We start from the raw sequence: 21,369 nt of genomic DNA on the forward strand, positions 1-21,369 counted from the left end.
ACATATTACATATATATTTCATTATATTACATTATATTACACTAGATGCTTTACCAATGCCTGAATCTTTTTAGATGGCTCTTAATTGTGAAAGATATACATATTTGACCCTGTCAGCCTCTGAAATCTTGGCTCAGGATTGCTGGTGAAGGGTTTGGGACTGCGTGTGTTTACTTGTGCAGTCAACAGCCAACCAGTGTTGTCATCATGATGTCATTTTCCTGTAGCTTTAGAGTGAGAAGTCACATGCTATTTATGGCTCAGGTGACTGTCCCAAAAAAATCGGTATTGAAAAAGAAAATATTTTTAGCATGTAATAATATAATGATTTGAGCTGTTTAGATTTCAGTGTAGATTTTTGTATATGGTACACACATGATATGAGAATATGTTCAGTGTTTTGATTTATCTATGATTTTCTAGGGAACATATATTTGATTTAATAAGAAAATAAACTGCCCCAAAGAATTCAAAATACAAAAAAATCTTTTATTATTTTGTAAGATTCATATTTACACAGATTATTTTAGCAAAAACGTACACTTAAAAAAGTAACCTAAAATGTGCTGTTGATCTGACCCAGTCCTAAATTTAAATGAGAAATTGTAATTCTGCATTCAAAACAAAACAAGAGAAAGAAGAAACAAACATACACAAGTTCAAAAGTGTGTTGGTGATTTGGGAAATGGTCTTGAAAAGGTGCCCATGATTAGAATCAGCACAGTAGCAGTCTGCAATTTGTGTCTGTCCAAAATCACATTGTTAGACACTGACGACCAAATGAGAAGAATGTGCTGAGTCATTCGTCCACCTTCTCTGCACCCCTCTTTCATTGAGTCATTAATACACTCCCTCTATCCAGCATGCTCACAGTGGGCTATCAGTCCACAGTCATTCATTTACTCCCATCATTCATACCAATATGAAGTGCATTTTTATGGCCACACACATACACACAAACAGATACACACTCCTTTCTCTCTGTTACAGAACTCCCCCAGTCTCGTTTCGTGCAGTAGACTTCCGCCATGTTTTGTGTCTCCACAGCAGCAGAGCCAGAACCAGAAGAACTATGAGTCCCACCACACCTCCAATAATGCCCAGCTTCAGCGCAAGTCCAGAGTCTGAATGTTGGGGTTCAAATGTAGCACACGATTGCACGCTCTCTGTGCTGACGCCGACTATATTCACCGCTTTTACACACACGAGGGCACCAGCTGCCACATCCCGCAATTCTATGGCCCTTTTCCTCTCCTCCACCTTTATCTCCCTCTCGATAACTTTGTCCTTGCCTTTCACCAAGACAATGTAGTGGGTGACAATGGAGGTCGGAGCACACCAGTGCACCACGACCCCTTTGTCATCCTGTTGAGTTAGACCCGAGAGGTGCGGTGGACTCGGGGGATTGTCTTGAGGGCTCAACCCCGGGCAGAGGCATGGTGTGACTTCTGCAAGCTCCTTGCAGGTTTGCTGCTGCTCCACACACATGTCATATTCGCATGGATGGAGTTCTGGGGCTTCGGAGGTAGACGAGCTGGCAGGCTCAGTGGTAGTTTCTTCGTAATCACTGTAATCATCATTTTGAAAGTTGGGGGAACGGGGTTGAGTGGCATTCTGAGATGATAATGATGATGATGATGATGATGACAGGTCGAGAGAGTTGATGAGGAGGAGAAGGATGACAGGATGTAGACACACCAACATGATATCTGGTGGGGGAAAAAAAACATGAGTTACGAATGGAGCTTCAGATCAGAGGACTCAACTGATTCCTTGGGTGAATGATTATCAATCAATTATCTTTAACTGATTTCATTAACAATTATTGACCAATAGTATGACCTTAAGAACTAGTTCTTGAATGTGCAGTAATATATTTTCAGATTGCATCAGTTTTTAGGAATGTAATAAAAGTTTGTTACTGAATAAAAAGTAGCTCCAGATCAGTGGTCAACTCAAATGACTCATTCCTTAGGTCATCATCTTTAACTGATTGCATTAACCATTCTTGACTTAAGAGTTTAGAGTAAAATATCAGATTGTGTCAAATTTAATGCTACAAGTTTTGTTGTTGAATAAAATATTACTTAATAAAACTTTTAAAGATAACCTGTTAAAGATACAATTTTAAATAAAAAGTTAAAGTTAAAGATTAAATAAAGAAACACTTCTGTATTGTCATTCAGTTGTATTTCAAAATGATTAGCCAATTGCTAAATTCCCATCATATTGACATTTATGCACTTGGCAGATGCTTTAATCAAAAGTAAAATGCATTTAAGCTATACATTTCTTCAGATCATGCATCAAACCTGGCAGTCGAAAGCAAAATTACTGTAACACACCTGGAAAGATTACTTTTGACTCTTTTGTAATTCCCATTATTTCCAAGAGTGATCTTTTAATCTACTAGATTAGGCTACATCAAGCACATTTAGGAATCAAGCAGAAAGGAAAAAACAGCATTCCTGAATTGAAAAAAAAAAACAGACACTTGAAGTGTACTAAGAAAGAAGAATCACTACTAAACTGGCTGAGGAATGAATACGAAGTAAACAACCAATGGCACTTCAGAACCTGCTTCATATTTCTCATGTGACATTCTACATCTCCAGTGCAGATTATCTCAAGAAAACGGTTTACATTAAGCAGAGCGAATACAAACAATCCAGCCGTCCAGATCACTCTCTATTGCAAAACAAACCAGTTAGCAAACTGTTGCACACAACTGAGTGAGTGTGTGTGTACCATGTAGTGCCATCTGCCCTTGGTAAAGATATCGATTAACATTCTTTTGCATGGGTAAACTTAACTAAACCAGACCGAGCTCATATAAAAACAACTCTGATGAGTTTTAGAGAGAACAATACTAGACAGCCATGTGATAAAGGAATTCAGAGCTTCAAGGTATTTTGAAAAGGCTTTAGTATTGAGCCTGTATGTTGCTTGCTGTCTCTCAGTTACTTTTGTATCAAAAGTGAAATCGCAAGGTTAATGTATTGAAAAAAAGAGTTCAAACAAAGATACGAACATTCATTTCTTACCTGTTTAATAAGGGAGTCCAAAAAGTACTATCTTACAATCTTAAATTTTCTGGTATCCTCTTTCCTTTGCTCTTAATCGCTTGCTACAGCAACTCTCTCTCTCTCTCTCTCTCTCTCTCTCTCTCTCTCTCACTCCCCTACAATCACCTCCTTTTTCTTTCTAACCCCATCCCCCTCTCTCCCTCATCGCTCCACCTTTTCTCAGATATTAGGCTTTCTGGCAGAGTGAATGTGTTTGGAATATGAGCACACACCTCTAATGAATCACAGCGATTACAGCTACATGTGCAGGTCAGAAACCTGACACGACACACACATGCACACACTCATTCAGAGCATCTGAGTTCATGTTGAGGAACTGCTATACCTGAACTCATTGACAATCCATTAATAAAAAGAGATCATATTTCATACACAACTGTACTTCAAATTATGCTGAAACAGGTTCTTACTATCCTAGCAGCAGAAATCATGTTTTTATGGTAAACAACTACTTGCATTGAACACAGCTCAGTCGTAGCCTCTCTGTGGCATGCTGGTATGATGGTGAACAAGAGGCTCTTTATTTCAGAGATTTGGAGACGGCTTGACAGCATGTGCTTCAAGCTTCAGTGGAATACTAATTCAAATGAAGATCTCAGTTTGTATTAACCAGAAATGTGGATTTGGTGTTCCACTAAAAAGATTTACTGCATCCTGGAGGCAGGCGTGTGAGTGTGTGTTTGAGAGAGAGAGAGTTTGGTTTTGGTGCAGCTGCTCTGACCGTAGAGAAGGAAGTCTGTTTTTTCATACTTAATGACAGTAAGAGTCAAAGTTCACGTCATTCATAAACTTACGCACAGTCACACACTTCCGTACACCCGCCTCACCACTTAACACGCGTATACAGGCTTAGAAACACTGTCATATGCACTGTGGTCAAGGTTATTTCGTCATAATATACTTTTTGTTTTGAGTCATAGTCTGAAAGGTTCAGTAGACAGACTGACTTCAGACAGACAGTCATAAAAACAGTAATGATTCACAGGTTTACCGTCAATAATACGTTTAATTGAAAATGTAATGTTACAGATTTAAAAAAAAAATTGTTTGTTGTTGTTGACACTGACGAAGGCAAAGAGCCGAAACGTTTGTCGACTTTATCTCCTGTCAATATTATTATTTTTTTGAGTGCAGACCTTTTTTGCATTTTTGTTTGTTGTTGTTGTCATCCACCTTATGTTTTAACCTTAAATCTTTTTTTTTTAAATTCACACAATAAATAATGAAATGATTTATGTAATTTTTTTCATTCTTTTACTGGTAACACTTTACAATAAAGTTCCATTTGTTAACAATACAGACTACATTAGCTAACATGAACTATCAATGAATAATATGTGTTACCCAGTTGATTTTTATAATAACAAAAAATAACATTTGGATTTAAATTATATATTTTAATACTTTAAGAGTAAAAATCAGGGTCTAGGTTGGACAAGAGTACATGAATAAAATAAATAAATAAAAGGCATTTGAAAAGTAGCAAATATTAAGTTTCCAAGAAACTTTTAATATGACCTTCATATAACAAAAAGAAAAGGTTACATGTTAGATAATAGTTTTTAACATGCTAGTTTTAATTAGCTAATTTTTTTATTTGAAGAAACGCCCATATGCTGTGAGCGAGACAAAAGCACTTCTACAACATTTACATGTACAATCGACAATAAAGTGCTCTATTTAACATTTAACAGAATATCAACAGATCATCTGCTGTCAGGATTATTTGCAGTTCCAGAGGAAGTGTGTTCAGAAACACCGGATAGATGATATACTGACACACAATCCCCACTGGAGTTTTTAGGTATTAAATGTGACATATCCATTTTGTATTCTTTTAGGGAGGATTTTCCTCTTTTTCAAGGGTCAAGCAAGAGTTAGGAAACTGAGAGATCTTTTCTGTCATGACTCTTCTGATCACAGGATGTAAGCCTCTTACCAGTATAAAGTACATGTAAAAAACATCTGATGTTTGGTTACAAAGCCTTCATAGTTAAGTACGGGAATCAGGAGGGCTCAACTCAAGCTCTAATTTCAACCTCAACATATAAAGGTGAAGCTCCCCCAGAACTGTAACATGTCCTTTTCTTCTCTGTACTCTCTGAAAATCGAGACAGGCTCACACATGCACAACAAGACACAGCCAACCAACTACAGCATATCCTTTTCTGATCTCTAGCTGGCAACCTGCACATTATGAAGCTCATATAAAATACAAAATGTCATTCTTTGTACATGAAAGTGCTATTAAATGCATTCACAGATCAGTCTTTATAAATACTTATACTATAAATAGCCTACATGTTTTTAATAATGAACATGTGTTTTCCAGAAAGAATCGATCATATGGGAATATTTTTCTGTGGGAAAGCAGAACATATGGGCATCTAGGGACGGGGGGGGGGGGGGGGGGAGACGGGACACATGTCAAAATACTCTAACATTTGTATTTGTTCATGCACAACTAAAAATATTGTACACAAAAGTGCAGTCTTTTTATTTTCAATTTCAAGGCCTGTGTTTTTTTTTGTGTGTGTTTTTTTTAATGACTCATGAGTACATTTAATTGCGCAGTTATAATAATGGTCTTTTTTTGTGTGGTCTGTTCAAGCAGGCTACATGCCGACATGCATAACTGAATATTGCGCACATGCGCACAACAAGCGATACCAATTCTAATGTTTAATGCTGCAGTCTGGATAAAGACGAGCACCCACAGGTACGATCCCATTTGGATTAAAACGTTTAAATTACATTTTAAAGAACAAATTATCGATTCAGTCCGACTTCATACCATTAAACATACCATTGCTAGTTTTATTCTTTGCAATCCTTCTATATTTTCATTTTAGGAATCTTTTAGAAGAACAACACTACGTTTTACCTAACCACATCACTTCCTTCCCCCCTTTGTCATTCTCCTGTCTTTATATTTCTCTCCATTTTCTCTACATCCAATCTGTCACACAGATATGCTCCTCAACCTCTCTTTCTCTCTCTCTCTGTGTCTGTTTCTCTCCATCACATCTGGTGGTGATTAACTGGTGTGCTGAAAGCAGCTGCAGAAGGGAGCAGCTGCAAAGAAAAACAAGCACGCATGTCATGCATCCCATCAGACCTAGGGTGTGTTTAGTGGGGAAATGAAATAAGCATGTATTTAAGGGTGTAGCTGTTGTGTGCATATGTGTGAGTGTGTGTTTTATCACAGTTTGTGTATTTGAGCTTTATTATGTCTGATTTATCCAAATGGATGTAACTTGGGGCAGCAGTTTCTAAATTACATATTTAGTTTGGGTGTTTATTAAATGCACTGTTGTTTAACACTTTATGGTTTGTCTTGTTTGGTTTATAAAGTACATCCTGTCCCCATTACGCAGCAGTTAATAGTATTAAACTGGAACGGAGCTGTGTCATCAGGGGTCTGAAACAATTTAATTGCACATTCTGCCCACTACATTCTATTCTTCACTTCTACAGCATACTTTACTTCCTGTATAGAACACAGCAGTTGTGTTCCAAACGTAAAAATCCCATTCATTTTCTTTATAGGGCAATAATCCTTTAAAGCCTATGCTTTTGTTGAAGCCATCAGCAATACATTGAAATATAGCATTATGTAGCATCATGTGCCCTCATTATCTTTATTCAAATCAACTTCTCCTTCCTCTTACAGCGACATCTCATCTCTGATGACGTGTTTATTGGCATGATGGCGAGACAACCTGCCACTCACATGAGATCACAGCAATAGCAAACCACAATGATCCAATCATCCAATCAATACCCGATGGACAAAATCAAGGCCCACCCTACATTTTTTTCTTGTTCGAGAAGCCGTTTCAATTGGATTTATGTCACAATAGGGAAGACAAGTCTATAGCAACTTCAGTTTCAGGCCGACTTTCAAATCAGGAATCCTGGTGGAAAAAGTATCCATGATTCTGCAAAGAAATCTTGTGAAATAGCCTAGTGCATTAGTGCCTGCCCACATTTCCAGCCGTGTTGGTTCCGGAAGATTTTTTTTCCATTCATTTTTCCCACATGTTTGAACTAAGCCAATCAGCTACAAGGTGAATCAAAAAATTGCAAACTTTTATTTGTTACACAAAACTGCATTCTTAGCTTTAGTGATGAAAATAATTACAATCCCATTAATCCTTGTGAATGACAATCAAATTAAAAAACAATGGTGAAATATAAAACTATCATTTAAAGTTAATTATATCTAAACTATCACCAAAAGAAATCAGTAGCTCCCACCCACTCCCATGAAGCACTGCGAATGACAATAGTCTCCCTACACTCAATATATTTAGATATTGCATTTGTGCATATTTTGCAATAAATATAAAATATATTGTTACAATGTATATACACACATACATATATATATATATATATATATATACTTTATATATGTCACAGGTTGGTGGCTGTAATGAACACAACGAAAACTGAATTAAAAACAGAACATAGCCTACACATGACGTTACACCCCCCTCCCGGAAGGTGAGTCCTCGCGCCGTATTAAGTCCAACAGGGGAGGGAGGGTTGGCGCTAAGGAAGCGGACAAGGGGCTGGAGAAGGGGGTGGCAAGGTGGCTTAGATGGGACAAGATGCCTCCTGGGCAGTACAGGGAGCCAGGGATTCACAGGGATGGGTATCTCGGTGACGGCCTCCGTGGAGTGTCTGGGAAACCGAATGGCCTCAGCCGACACTGGAGAGGACTCTGGACTGTGCTCAGGGGCTGGTAGGGATCTGTGTGTGGCCCAGACACAAATAAATGTTAGAGCCATTATGGACAGTGCAATGTTCTCTGGGTTGAGCTCTGGAATTTCCCTTACTGGAACAGACTCGGGAATTTCACTCACTGGAATGGACTCAGGAATTTCGCACTCAGGAACGAACTCAGGAATATCACTCTATGGAAGTGTCGTGACCATTTGAACTGGCAATGCGGCAATCCTTGGACTTGAAGGCACTGTGACCATTTGCATTGGTAGTGCAGACAAATCCATCTGTAGTAATGGGTCTTGCATTCTGTCATGGGTCGTGGCTATAATGAAGTGCACGACGAAGGAGATATTCAAAATAAATCTTTAATCCAAGAATCAAAACAATGATCCAGAGAATAACACAACCACGACCGCACTGACTTCAAACAATGCAAGACAAAGAACAGACAGAAACTAAAGGCTTAAATACACAGGCAAACAAAGGAGCTGACGAGATAATTGACAAGACACACCTGAACAGAATACTCAAATCAATCAGAAACCATGGAGACCAACAGGCATGACAGAACTAATTAACAAACTTACTGCAAACAGAAACAAAATATTTCTACATCATTTTTTATTTGATTATGTAATTTGCAGTGCTTCATGAAATTGTAGTTCTTTCCACCAATAAATCTGTTAGGTACACAGTCTTGTAGCCTACCTTTATTTTTTTTGTCCTATTTTCAAAAAATAATTTGCTCCAGATCAAAGTGTGATCACCCTGTTGGGGTTAATTTCGAGACAATGATTGGCTAACTGTCTGTACGTATTCCTATACATGGCCCAACCAAATTGACCACATATTTTGTTCATTGCACTACATGTTTGTTTTAACTCAAATAGAGGATGTGGTTGTGTAACACATTGCATTGGTAGTTCAGTGAATTGAGCAATATAATTCCTGAAAGTTATCAGCATAGAAACTGTAATCTGATCAAATTGCAAGCATGTCCAGACTCTATTAAACGGGCTGGCAGACAGTCTAGTTTCTACAGGTCATGGAGAGTGTGTCCAAAGTTACCGCGATTTGCTGCTCTTAGTAGACATTTTGTACCTTTAAAATATCCTGCAAGTTTCATAGCTTAAAGGGATAGTTCACCCAAAAATGAAAATTAGCTCATGATTTACTCACCATGAAGCCATCCTAGTTGTATATGACATTCTTCTTTTCAGACGAATACAATTGAAGTTATATAAAAAAATGTCCTGGCTCTTTCAAGCTTTATATTGGGAGTGAATGGGCACTAGAAGTCCATACAAGTGCATCATATCCATCATAAAGGTGTCCCAAACAGATCCGAGGGGTTAATAAAGGCCTTCTGAAGCGAAGCTGGTGTGTTATAATATCCATATTTAAAACTTTATCGACAAAAATAACTAGCTTCCAGCAGACGGCCGTACGCATCGATTTACACCAAAAGAGTAACCCTAGGACTTGACGCACAACGTAATGAGGGAACGCGGTTGCCCAGCCCTGTTTGTTTGAACCGCTAGAGGCGTCACCTACATCCTACATCCTACGTCATACATCGTCAAGTGTTACTCTTTTGGCGTAAGTCGACTTGCGTACGGCCTCCATATAATCACTGACGCTGTCAACTGGATACATTATAAAGATGCCTATTCAGTTCCTGACAAATGGAAAAGTGAAATAACATTCGCTTTTATGCGTCCAGTTGAAACAGCTTATTTGTGTCTCTCTACCAACCTCAGCCCAGCATCAGAAACAAGTGAATGGCTTAATTTAACGGTGTCCCGCGTCTGAGGATTATATGTTTGTTCGGAGCATTTTGTTTTCAAAAAGAGGCACAGTGCATGGAGAGTTTGCAAAGAAACTTTTGTTAAATGATGAAGCAGACAACTGTATAGGATGAGGATCTGACAGCTGCTGTATCAAAACCGTAAGTAAATGTTTGTACGCTTTGTCTGTAAATGGCAGTTCTATATGGATAATGTTTTCAAAACACTCACATGCAATAACTAGTGGGCATTGATATGTTGCAATGGGGTTGCATAACAGTGGCTGTTTACAGGTCATTTCAGACAGAGGGTAAATTTAAAATAAATGTTTTTCCACATATAGGGGGAGACCGGGGACAGTTGTAACACTTTTTGCATTTCTCTCAGTTACTCAGAGACTATTTGGACTAGACCAACCAAATTTGTATATATTAAACTTGCATCTGTCTGCTAATTACCCATACCATTTAAAGATGATTATATATGACATATCGTTCACAGTATTTATTTGAATGGAAGAAGCCAGATGTTGCAACTGACCCCAACCCAGGAGACAGTTGCAACACAACCCAGGGACGGTTGCAACATGTTAAAAATACCTTAAATTTCACTAATTAACTTAAGCTTTTTGTCTCAATGAGCATAGAATTCTGAAAATATTTAGGCCTACTATAATATTATAGTATTATTTATTTCAATAATATTATTGTAGCCTATAATTTATTTATTTAGTCATATTTATCAAATAACAGTTATTGAGTTTTGTTTGTTTATGTGTAGAACATAGGCCTACATAGATTCAGTGTGCAGGTGTTACAGATGCTATTCAATCTCTCCATATCTCAGTGTCAGACAGGAAGAATAGAACAATTTGCAATGCAACAAACTTTTATTAAACATGCAATTTATAACTTGTTGCAACCGTCCCCAACCCTATCAGCCATGACAGAACACCATACGCCTGCTAGACACACTGACTTTGACACATGCTAACCATGTCACTTAGAAGTCAACAAAACAATAATTCAAACTAAGTAAGTTTTGATTAATTCATACAAAATGTCAGGACAGTATGACAAAAATATATCTCATGAAAAAATTTACTTTCAAACCCCCAAAACTAGTTTTGTTCAATAAATGCAGCAGCAGATGTTGAATATGTCTACTGTCTTCTTGGTGGGGGGAGGGTCTAACTGTGCATGTGCAGTATGAGTGTTATCACTCTAGCTTGTTTCTGATTGGAGAAAAATGACATGTTGCAACCATTCCCATGTTGCAACTGTCCCCGGTCTCCCCTACATTTTTATTTTATTTTATGTAAAACACTTAATTAACATTATAAATTAACCTCTAGGAAAATTTTACAATAATAAATAAATAAATCCATGTCTTGACCTCTTTAATGCAAAATAATAATAATAATAATAGTAATAATTGTATATATATATATATATATATATATATATATATATAAACAAAAGTTCACAGCACAGTTGTCTGTGGAGGAACACATATTACATTGTCAACAAGGAGTCTCAGGAGTCTCATTCACAGTCTTTTCTGATCAAATTATAGTCAAAGGAGACGAATGCAGAGACCGTGTGTGAAAGGAAACCACTGAAGATTATGAATACTAGATAAGACAACCCAACTCTATGCATTCTAACAGCTGCTGTTTGACTGAAACAGGTTTCCTTACACACCGCCAAACACAAGCTGTACTGAGCAGAAATGATCTAATGTTCTTATCAATGCACTGAGTCTTAAGGGAATATGGGCCAGGAGAGGCTAATTATAAAAAACAAGGGCAGTGGTTTGACTGGAGTGATAATCAAGAGTTATTTCAGTCTGTTAGCGAATGCAAACATATTCTGGCACACACACAGCTCACAGAATCAGTCCAGTCAATCTGAATCGGTTCACTTTATTCACAGAGAGTAAGAAAAAAATAGACCTGAAGGAAGAGACTATGAAAAAGGTGTAGGTTATACAATGTTATTGCAATTCTGAATGGCATCTTTCAAGCAGGATGGCACGAAATAATTTGAATAGTAGCATGCATGTGAGCACAGTCAGCACACATGTTCCAGGGGTTTAAACCCCTAGATGTCTGTGAAGGTACTGCAGGTACCGTTGACAGGGGAAACCTTCCCTTCACCAGAAACACAAGCTAGTTTGCTGCTGGATGCATGTCCAAAAATGCTTACTAATTAAGACTTTAAGCTTGGAAAGAATTCACTTACTGTTTGGTCTCTTACTTTAAATTGTGAACTCGTCTCATTATGCCGGTGTAGGCATTCATTTTAAAACGTCCATTTTTAATGCCAAGACAGTTTCCAGGGTTGCTTTCTTGTGCCTCCTGCTGTCATTCTGACGACCAACATGTAGTTCCATGTTTGGTCACCAGATGGCATTTAGTTATTAGGTGAGGAGGTTGGTTAATATTATGCTCTCTGCTTAATTAGATATTAGCACTGATAATTATCATCATCCCAATTGCAAACACATCAAAGACTGATACCCAGGGAAAGACAGGACTTCTGGGAAAATAGGACTAAACTAAATGCACACATCTAATGCCAGATTTCTCAAGCATTTACCACCTGGAAAAAAACGAAATGGATAAAACTTAATTATCTAATAATCATTTAAATAATATTTGTTATAGTTCCTTTCAAAAGCCCAAGGACGCTTTACAGGTTTATAGGTTAGGGGAAATATATATGGAGTGTGTAGCTTTTCATGTCTTAAACAAAAAGAATGCAATGTTGAGATTCATCAGGCTCGGCCTGTTTACACCTGGTCATTTCATGCGTTTTTTTACTGATCGGATAGCTATCTGATTTGTTAAAACAGTTCCATTTACACTTGCCCACATAAATGTGTTTCCGCTAAACAGGTATAAATCATAGACTGTAAAAAAATATGGACGACGCCCCTTCGCTCTCTTCCATTGGTGAGAAGTGAAGCCGCCAGTGTCCCGATATGGCGCTGACATCTTGGGACTTGAGTCTGCGCAGTAGCGATCTCGGGACCAGACCTGCGCAGTAGTGACTAAAATCAACGCTCCTCCCTCACTCGAGTCTCGCAGAATGCACTCTCCCTGAGTGCACAGCACTTTAAAAAAAATTGATTGCAGTATGACAAGAGGCTTGTAAATAAAGTAAATACAATCTCCTCAGTCCTCCGAAGATCCCGAAAAAAATGTCCGTTGGTGCTTCTGACTACTTCGCTCAGAGAATCTGTCAATCACAGCTGTCAATCATGACGTTACACCACCGTTTTTATAGCATCACGTAACTAACTAAAAACCAACTTATTTTTGAAACAGACACTTGAACTTACATCAGCGTGATAAAAACGACAGCAAATGACAGACACCACCTTTGGAAAAAAGATATTTGAAGTGTAATTTAATTGTTTAGTTGGTCTCACATCCCGTTGAATAACACAGGGAGGCGGGGCTTATGACCTATAGCTGCTAGCCTGCTACTAGGACCAGTCACTGGGGGGCGATCGAGACGTTTTGGCTTCGCTTTTCAGGGTTTGTGCGGCACGCTTGGTATAAACTATGGGTATAGAGCATAGACAGTATATAAACTGGACACAGCGACCCCATTGGATTCAACGGAGACAAGTGAAGTCAATTAGAAGCTCTTACTTCCTGGGGGTCGAGCGTACTGCGCAGACTCACACTGAGCTTGACGACGTAGATGTGACGTGAGCAACCCGTCTGTCTTCTAGTAGCTGTGCCAAGAGAAATCTAAATCATTCCCTTCCGAAACTTGCAGAGACGGAGAGTGTGAGTAGGAGGTGTCCATGAGCTAGCAGCAGGAGAAACTTTTGCTATGTATTCTGATTAATTATTTTGTCACTTTGCTTCCACGTCCCCCCGATTGCCCGCGAGCTTCTCCTCCTGTCCATACGGTAATTCTCTACTGTGCGACAGAGAGTCGCGTGGTTATGACGCAATCGTTAGCCTATTTTTACAAAAAGTGCTTCTACGGGGCCATAATGTAAGCTACAAGGTAATGGAGCCTTTTATACATTTTCGTGTTTCTTTAGAAATAAATAATGGACAAATGGAGTCTTTAAACGCCTCAGATGTAAAGTTATTCGCTGTCAAAGTGACGCCAAAATGAATGGGAGTCAATGGGATGCTAACAGCAGGTGGGGGTCCGCTAGCCAATGGCGGCGCCCGGGGAAACTTCAAAATAATATGAAACCCTGCCCCCCGGTATAAAGCTGGTAAGTCCCGCCCATCCGTAAAACCCCAAGTGGACCTCTAGTTTGAAAAATCGTCAATGCAAGTGAATGGGAGAAAATAATTATTTTCTGGTCCCGTTTGAATTGTGCCATGAATGTGAACATATGTTGTCTGTGAATTTTTTATATAATTTTTCATGTTACGAGTTTGACAGTATATGGTATGATTCTTCGGCTAGCAGTTGTGGAAAAGACATAACGAGAAAGACTACATGTCGCCTATGTGACGTCACCCCATAAAGTTGACTTACCCGTGGTTTTCGCCAACCTCAACGATTTTGTCCTCTCCCTGAAAGAAGGCGGTGAAGTGCACCAAAGACACAGCCATGTTTAGCGGGATCCGTGAGCTAGTGTCCGTGTGCGAGTGGTGGTGACGTTTCAAACGCGTCGAAAGCAGCGAAGAGTTTTAGTCCACAAAGTGTTCTCACACAAAGTCTAACCGTATCAAACTTCTACCCGCTAAATTGTAGCATTCTTTACACGAAAAATTATATAAAAAATTCACAGACAACATTATGTTCACATTCATGGCACAATTCAAAAGGGACCAGAAAATAATTATTTTCTCCCATTCTTGCATTGACGATTTTTCACCCTAGAGGTCCAGTGGGGTTAGCGGAAGGGGCGGGACTTACCAGCTCTATAAATCCGATCTTCAATTCCCCTGCTATATGCAAATTTAAAGGAGTTGACGCCAGCGAAAACAACCGATTTGAGCTGCATTTTATTTATTATCAGCTAATTTAAAGACCAACGATCGCAATAGGAGAGAGCGGCATCAACACTGGAAAGATCATTTAGTCATCATTTCATTAGTGCCATGTGTTCTTAACCTGACTGCTTCATATTGCTGTTGTTAATTCTCTAGTTGCTTCCCTCCCTCTCTGCTGTGCTGTAATGCCCTGGGACATCCTGCATACAGTACAGTAAGTGTGCACTCTCATCAAGGTCACATAGTTAGATTTTTTTATATTGACTCTGGCCCATGACAAACATTTGCAAGAGAAGAGACAAGCAGCTTATTTTTTTGATACTTTCCTTTCTGTATGGTAGTCATGGTAACACAAGACAGAGTTGAAAGATTGTGCAAGTTCATTGAGTTCAAGAGTTCATTGATGCTCTTTTATCAATGGACACATGCATTGGTTCTGTTGCCTTATTTCCACCTTACCCTCATCATCATCTTTAATTTTCTTTCAATTACAATATACAAAATTACATAAGTATAGAAATCATACCTGTCAAGTATCCCGTTTTGGCCGGGAAAGTCCCGTATTTTACCCTTCTTTCCCGCCGTCCTCCCGTATTAGTATTTTCCCGTAAATCTCCCGGTTTTTAACCTTATTAAAAATAATAATAGGCTACGGGCCCGGACGGAGTAAAAAAAACAAAAAAACATTCCTAATCTGAGTCTGTCAGTATAGCCTCGCTATAACTGCCACCTGCAGTAGCCTACTACAGGTAGGCCTACTGTAGGTGGCAGTTGTCGCGAGGTTAGTGTCTGAGGTCAGATGATGAGTGACAACCCTTACAGTCTATGGTGACAACGCGGGAAAAAACAGAAGAAAAAAAACAGAGACGGATGATGGACGCTACAGAGACGGAATGGCACGCACAGTATTTGTAGTGTTCTCTGTACCTATTATCCTGTGTATTGTTCATAATAAAGTTCGTAAAAAAAAAAAAAAAAAGACGGAAGGCACTCCTGCCAAAAAACAAAACCCTCATGTAAATACCGTGAATGCAAAGTCTGCAACAAATGTGTACAATAACTCACTAAAAGAGTAAAGAAAAGCCGGAAAATTTCCCTTATTTTCAAATCCAAAACTTGACAGGTATGATAGAAATGTGCAGGGCACAGTATATATATATATATATATATATATATTGAGTGTCTGGATATTGGGTTTGGCATACTATTAAAAGTCTATGTATATATATACACACACAGTGCAATTTACAAGTTGTTATTTGGTAGTTATTGTTTTTTAATACTCGTTCAGCAAGAATGACTGATCATATTCTAATCCTAATCTGGCTAGTCCTCTGAATTAAAGGGTTAATCAGATGGCTGGAATGCCCTTGTCACAAACATTACCTCGCCTCATGCCCAGTTTCAAATCATTTTGTCAGGGACAGGATGGCTGCCAGCTCGGCTAGGCCAGGGCGGTTTGAGCAGCCGGCACCATGACAACAGCCCCCCTCAGCCAATCAGAGATGGAAACAGAGCTGCCCCAGATCCAGAGTTCCCACACTGTACTCGGATAGGGGTAAACGGAGAGGAAGAAGAATGAAAAGCTGGATACTTAGTTATCAAAAGAAGCATCAGATAATGACAGTGGTGTCACAAATGCGAACAGAACCCTCATTTTTGGGTGAATTATCCCTTTAAGCAGTCAACACCCAGAAAAATTAATTTAACAACATGAAACAGTCCTCACATAATCCCAATGACAGATATTTTCGTTCATGTTTACGAGTCATGGAATTGCATTTATTGATTTTTAGAGGGCAAAAAGTCTAAATGCTATTCATTTCCTGTAGAAAACCATACAGGTTTTAAAACGCCTTTATCTGAAACTTGGAATAGTATGATTTTACAGTTAATATTTTATTTTTGATAGTCCTGTCATAGTTTATGATAGGGTAACACTAAATGACCAATTAAAAAAAAAAAAAATTTCATCACCAAAAAAGGACTAAACATTTCTTAGAATTGCAAGAATACCACTGCCATTAAAATGAGTGACTACTGCTTTTATGTAAATAATTCTTTAAACTTTTACTTATTTAATTTAATGATTTTTTGTTTGCTTTGATTCAATAATATTTTCAGTCAAATAATTTAATCAATTCAATTGGCTGTGTATAAGAGGTAAAAACGATATAAATACTGTTCGTTTTCTCACACAAACCGCTCGTTTCGTGTCTTAGGCCATCAACGTGTACTTACGATGGGGAATTGTTTAATTTGGACGACGGGGAATTGTTTTAATTTGGACTCTGTGCATGCTCTTTGAGACAGTGACCATCGACCTGCATTATATGACTGACAGACAAGAACGGTTTGACCTAAAAATATCAAAATTGAAACTACTGCGGAAAAAAAGACGCCTACATCTTGGATGCCCTTGAGGTAAGCTAAAACATACCAAAAATTAATTTCAAAGTGAACTATCCCTTAACTAGTGTAGTGTTTGACCAGACACTGAACTCATCTAAACTGCAGGCCTGAGGTGACGAGTGCAGCTGCTACATCACACACTCACATGCAGTTCTGTGTCAGACGTGTGTTCAGGTCATAAATCATTAGCATATCATTGAATACAGTTTTATTAAGAGTTTTACAGTTGCACTTTTAATAAGATTTGGCTTCGTACTGAAAAAAGACCAGATTTGTGGGATCACCTGAAGGCCTTAACAGCGTATCTGTTAAAAGTGAATAAATAAAGTTATAAGATGCAAGAACCTGTGGTGTATCAGCATTCAGGAGAACAGATACATCTACTTCACTTCTGAACCATATTATATGTCAGATTTTATCTTGGTGTCAGCTGATATAAACTGTCACGTCACATGTCATAACATGTTTGTATCACTCTGGTGTAGTCAACACACCCGGGGCAGAATTTCCGTTTTCACTTCAGTTCACTTTGCTTCTTCAGTGACAGCATATGACAAGAAGCATAAAATTACAGGCATCCATAACAACGACAACATGTTCTCTTCCCTCTCATTCTCTTACTCTCCTGATCGGTTTCAATGGAGTTTCTGTTTCTGTCTGTAATCAACCACAAAAAAATATTAGTCACCTTCACTGGTAAGTAAAGAAGTATTTTCAAGAACTTTACATCATATATCATCAGATGTTTTAGAGGACATAACAAACAACTCCCTGTTTCAAAGACTCAAATAAGAGGTTGAATTCAGGTTGATTAAGCTCTGATAAAGCATTCCTGCTCATTTTTGTTAAAAGTTTTTATTGAATTTTTATGTTATTTGTAACAAAATGTTTTTATCTGTGTTTTAGTCAAATTAAAGCAAAAGCTGACACTTCAAATCAACATTTCAAACAAATAAAAAAATCTAAACCTTGACAAAAAAGTAGCTAGTCTTTGAGAATGTCTAAATCTATATGCAAATCCACAACTCAATAAAAAAGAATTTATGTCTAAAAACAATAGAGATTGTATAACCCTTTCTATATAGAGCTATACAGGCATCTAGTGGTTACACCATGCATTACAGATGTTTATTTTATTTTTTTTACTCCCAGATGGCATTTATACAAAAAATATATATAAAAAAAATCTGAAATTTGATTTTAAAAGGCATTGCCTCTATCTTAACATGAAATATCGCTTTAATTGAAAAGTAATTAAAAAATATAATTATTTTCAATGGGGAAAAAAATCATAATTATTGCATAAATATTAATTAGTACCATGAAATTCTCTCAAAATACAAAAAATATTATTGAACAAAATCATATTGATTTTACTGAAAATATAAAAGTTACATTTCAGGTGTTCTGTCACTTTTGACCGCGAACAAGTGTGACTCCCAAACAAATAGAAGACTGGCCAAACAAAAAAGATTGGCCGATAAATCTAAATTCAAATTTTTATATAATTTTTGAGAGCCTGATTTCAAAAACTAAATTGTTGTTCTCATTATAATGTGATGTAGCCTATATGACAGTCTTGCATGTTCACTGAAAAAAATTATTTGTTGAATTTAATCCATTTTTTTATCGTAAGTGGTTGCACACAATTGATTTTAGCTACATTTAAACAAATGTATTAAGTTGAACTAAAATTGATTAAGTTCAACTAAATGCATTTGTTTAAATGTAGCTAAAATCAGTTGTGTGCAACCACTTACGATATTTTTTTTAATTAAATTCAATGAATAATTTGTTTCAGTGTTGCACTTAACTGTATTTTCCTTTTTGAAGTGATTCCAATCATATTTCAAGCAATTCAAAAACATCATGGCGAACACTGCGCATCTGAAGTGTCTCAGCTAAAGGAAATAATCCATTATTTATCTTCCTTAAGATATCGGCCAAATTTTCTTATCAGGCTGATAACGATAAAATTAAAAATGAACATATTGGTCCAAAGCGATATGGTGTCCGATATATCGTGCATCCCTACTCTTAAGGTTCCAAAAGAAAGTTTTCATACGATGCATAGAAGAACCATTTTTGGTTCCTCAAATAAACTTTTTTAATGGAAATGTTCCATGGATGTTAAAGGTTCTTCATGAAATCATCAATACCAATAGATAACCTTTATTTTTAAGAGTGTACTGAATTATTTGACCGTGAGAATGTCATGATTGTTCCTATTTACGAGATTCCTCGCAAAATATCTGAAACGGGACGAGGTTTAAGACGTCCTGTCACTCTTGAGTGGCTCCATCACATCATCTGAGTGTGAGAGCGCGACCCTGAGTGCTGTCGGTCTCTGCCTAGAGGCTTTGGGATGCATTACCATGGGAAGCTCAGCGGAGCAAACCAGCCCACTGTCACCGCAGGGGCATCCAAAACATCCCACACAGGTCACGCAAAGATGGAAACCAAGAGTGAGAAAATAACTGAGAGAGGAAGGTGTTCAGAAGAGTGTGAAGACAGAAATGGTGAAGCTGAGACTGTTTCATGTAAATGAATGGATGCTATAAATGACTGCTGTCAAGATTTTCATTGGTGTCTGAAGGTTTAAAGATTAAAAACAAGAGTATAACAAATGAGCACAGTGCAAATGTCTTGTTTCTGTCACTGAAGTTCTTCTTATTACTACAATTTGACTTTCAGACATAACAAATATAATGACCCAGATGAAGCCTGTCAACAACAACACAATGTGTGAAATCAGAATCTGGGCGTTGATTAAAGGAGGATGTGCACTTTTTTGGATTTCAAGTAAATGAATAGCCTTACAGACACAACAAAGCAGTACATCCGTGCATATATCTGGGTCTCTGGTTGATCTGGAGGCCTATAGGAGAAAATAGACATCAAATATAACACGATGTTTCTGTTGACAATCGCTCTAAATCACTAGGCGATGTGGTTGCGTTTGAAGGATGTCAGATTGAAAAAGAATAAGCGAGAGAAGGAGACTGTATACAGAGTCCTATATGTCCCGGAAACTCCCAATTTTATAGTCTCTCTAACTCACTCTCTCTCTCTGGATTGCTTTTTTTGGACACAAAGCAACTCATTAAAAACACACAAATGTGTTGTCTGGCTTATTTTGCTCTTTAAGCGAAAAACCTGAGACAGTCGCATTGTTCATCCTGGAAGCAGAAGACAGCACTTTAATTTTAGTCCAATTCATAGAATTCATTAGCTGTTACAATGACAAATACAGAGTTTTTATGAAAGGTTTGAAGATGTTGCTTTGAGGCTTCTGAGCAAGAGAAGACAGAATTTTCAGACAGAAAACATGAACATCAAGCGTGATATCATCATGCCTCAAAAATATAGTTTCAAAAATGGGTAACACTTTACAATTTGTTAACATTAGTTAATGTATTAAGTAACAAACTGACAATGAGCAATACATTTGTTACAGTATTTATTGATCTGTGTTAATGTTAGTTAATTAAAATACAGTTGTTCATGTTAGTTCACGCTGCATGTTAACAAATACAATAATGTATTAGTAAATGTTAAAATTAACATCAACTAAGATTAATAAATGCTTTAGAAATATTATTCATTCTATAGTTCATGTTAACTAAAGTAGATAACTAATGAAACAAAACTATTTTTGGTAACAATTTACAATGTAAAGTGTTACCGAAAATGTTTTAGTGTCACTTTTAATCAATTGAATGTATCCTTGTATTAATTTATAAATACATACTGGTCATAAAAAAGAAGTTTAGCAATCATATGACATAACAGAGAATGAGAGGAAAAGCATAACTTAAGCCAAATTCGACTCGATTATGCATATTGTAAAATGTAACCGTGCCCTTTCACACATAATTATTACATTCAGAAGCGTTTAATTAAACAGTCACATATATTTGCATATTCATAGTTCATTTTACTAATAAGGCATTGAATGCATTCTAATTGCCAGTTTATTATGGCAATATGAATGCAAAATGTTTAACAGCTTTAAGTAAGAAGCAATCAAGAAAACATCAAACTATAAACATGTAGCAATCAATCTCCCCCACTCCAATGAATAAAATGAAAAACAATCCAATATTAGCATACTACCAGCTGTGAGACACACTCAGATGCCACATTACCACATCATCAGCACAAACTACTCTCAGAAAAAAAGGTAAATGCTGTCACTAGGACAGTATATGTACAGGTAAATTAATATGTACACTTTTGGTACCTTTGAGGGACTAATATGGACTCGACTATTTAGGTACAAAGGTGTAACTTTTGAAAAGGTACCACCTCAGTGAAAGCTTTTGTACCTTTTTTTCTGAGAGTGTACAAACATGGGCTCCATCCAGCATAT

General features: G+C 37.4%; 1 protein-coding gene across 1 annotated transcript; it reads right to left on the reverse strand.

Moving 5' to 3' along the window:
• Positions 1-475: 475 nt before the first annotated feature.
• On the reverse strand, positions 476-3,194 carry LOC309498837 (leucine-rich repeat neuronal protein 4). The gene is made up of 2 exons (XM_082169767.1): positions 3,045-3,194; positions 476-1,709 (listed from the first exon to the last, which is right to left on the reverse strand). The coding sequence occupies exon 2, from the start codon at positions 1,702-1,704 to the stop codon at positions 985-987; it is 720 nt and encodes a 239-aa protein (XP_082025893.1). The 5' UTR covers positions 1,705-1,709; positions 3,045-3,194; the 3' UTR covers positions 476-984.
• Positions 3,195-21,369: the final 18,175 nt, after the last annotated feature.

Source organism: Leuciscus leuciscus (assembly GCF_965113295.1).
Source record: "Leuciscus leuciscus genome assembly, chromosome: 5".
Classification (NCBI taxonomy): domain Eukaryota; kingdom Metazoa; phylum Chordata; class Actinopteri; order Cypriniformes; family Leuciscidae; genus Leuciscus; species Leuciscus leuciscus.

Bases quoted from the DNA above. Each gene is read 5' to 3' on its own strand.
- LOC309498837 (XM_082169767.1), bottom strand. From the start codon at position 1,704: ATGTTGGTGTGTCTACATCCTGTCATCCTTCTCCTCCTCATCAACTCT.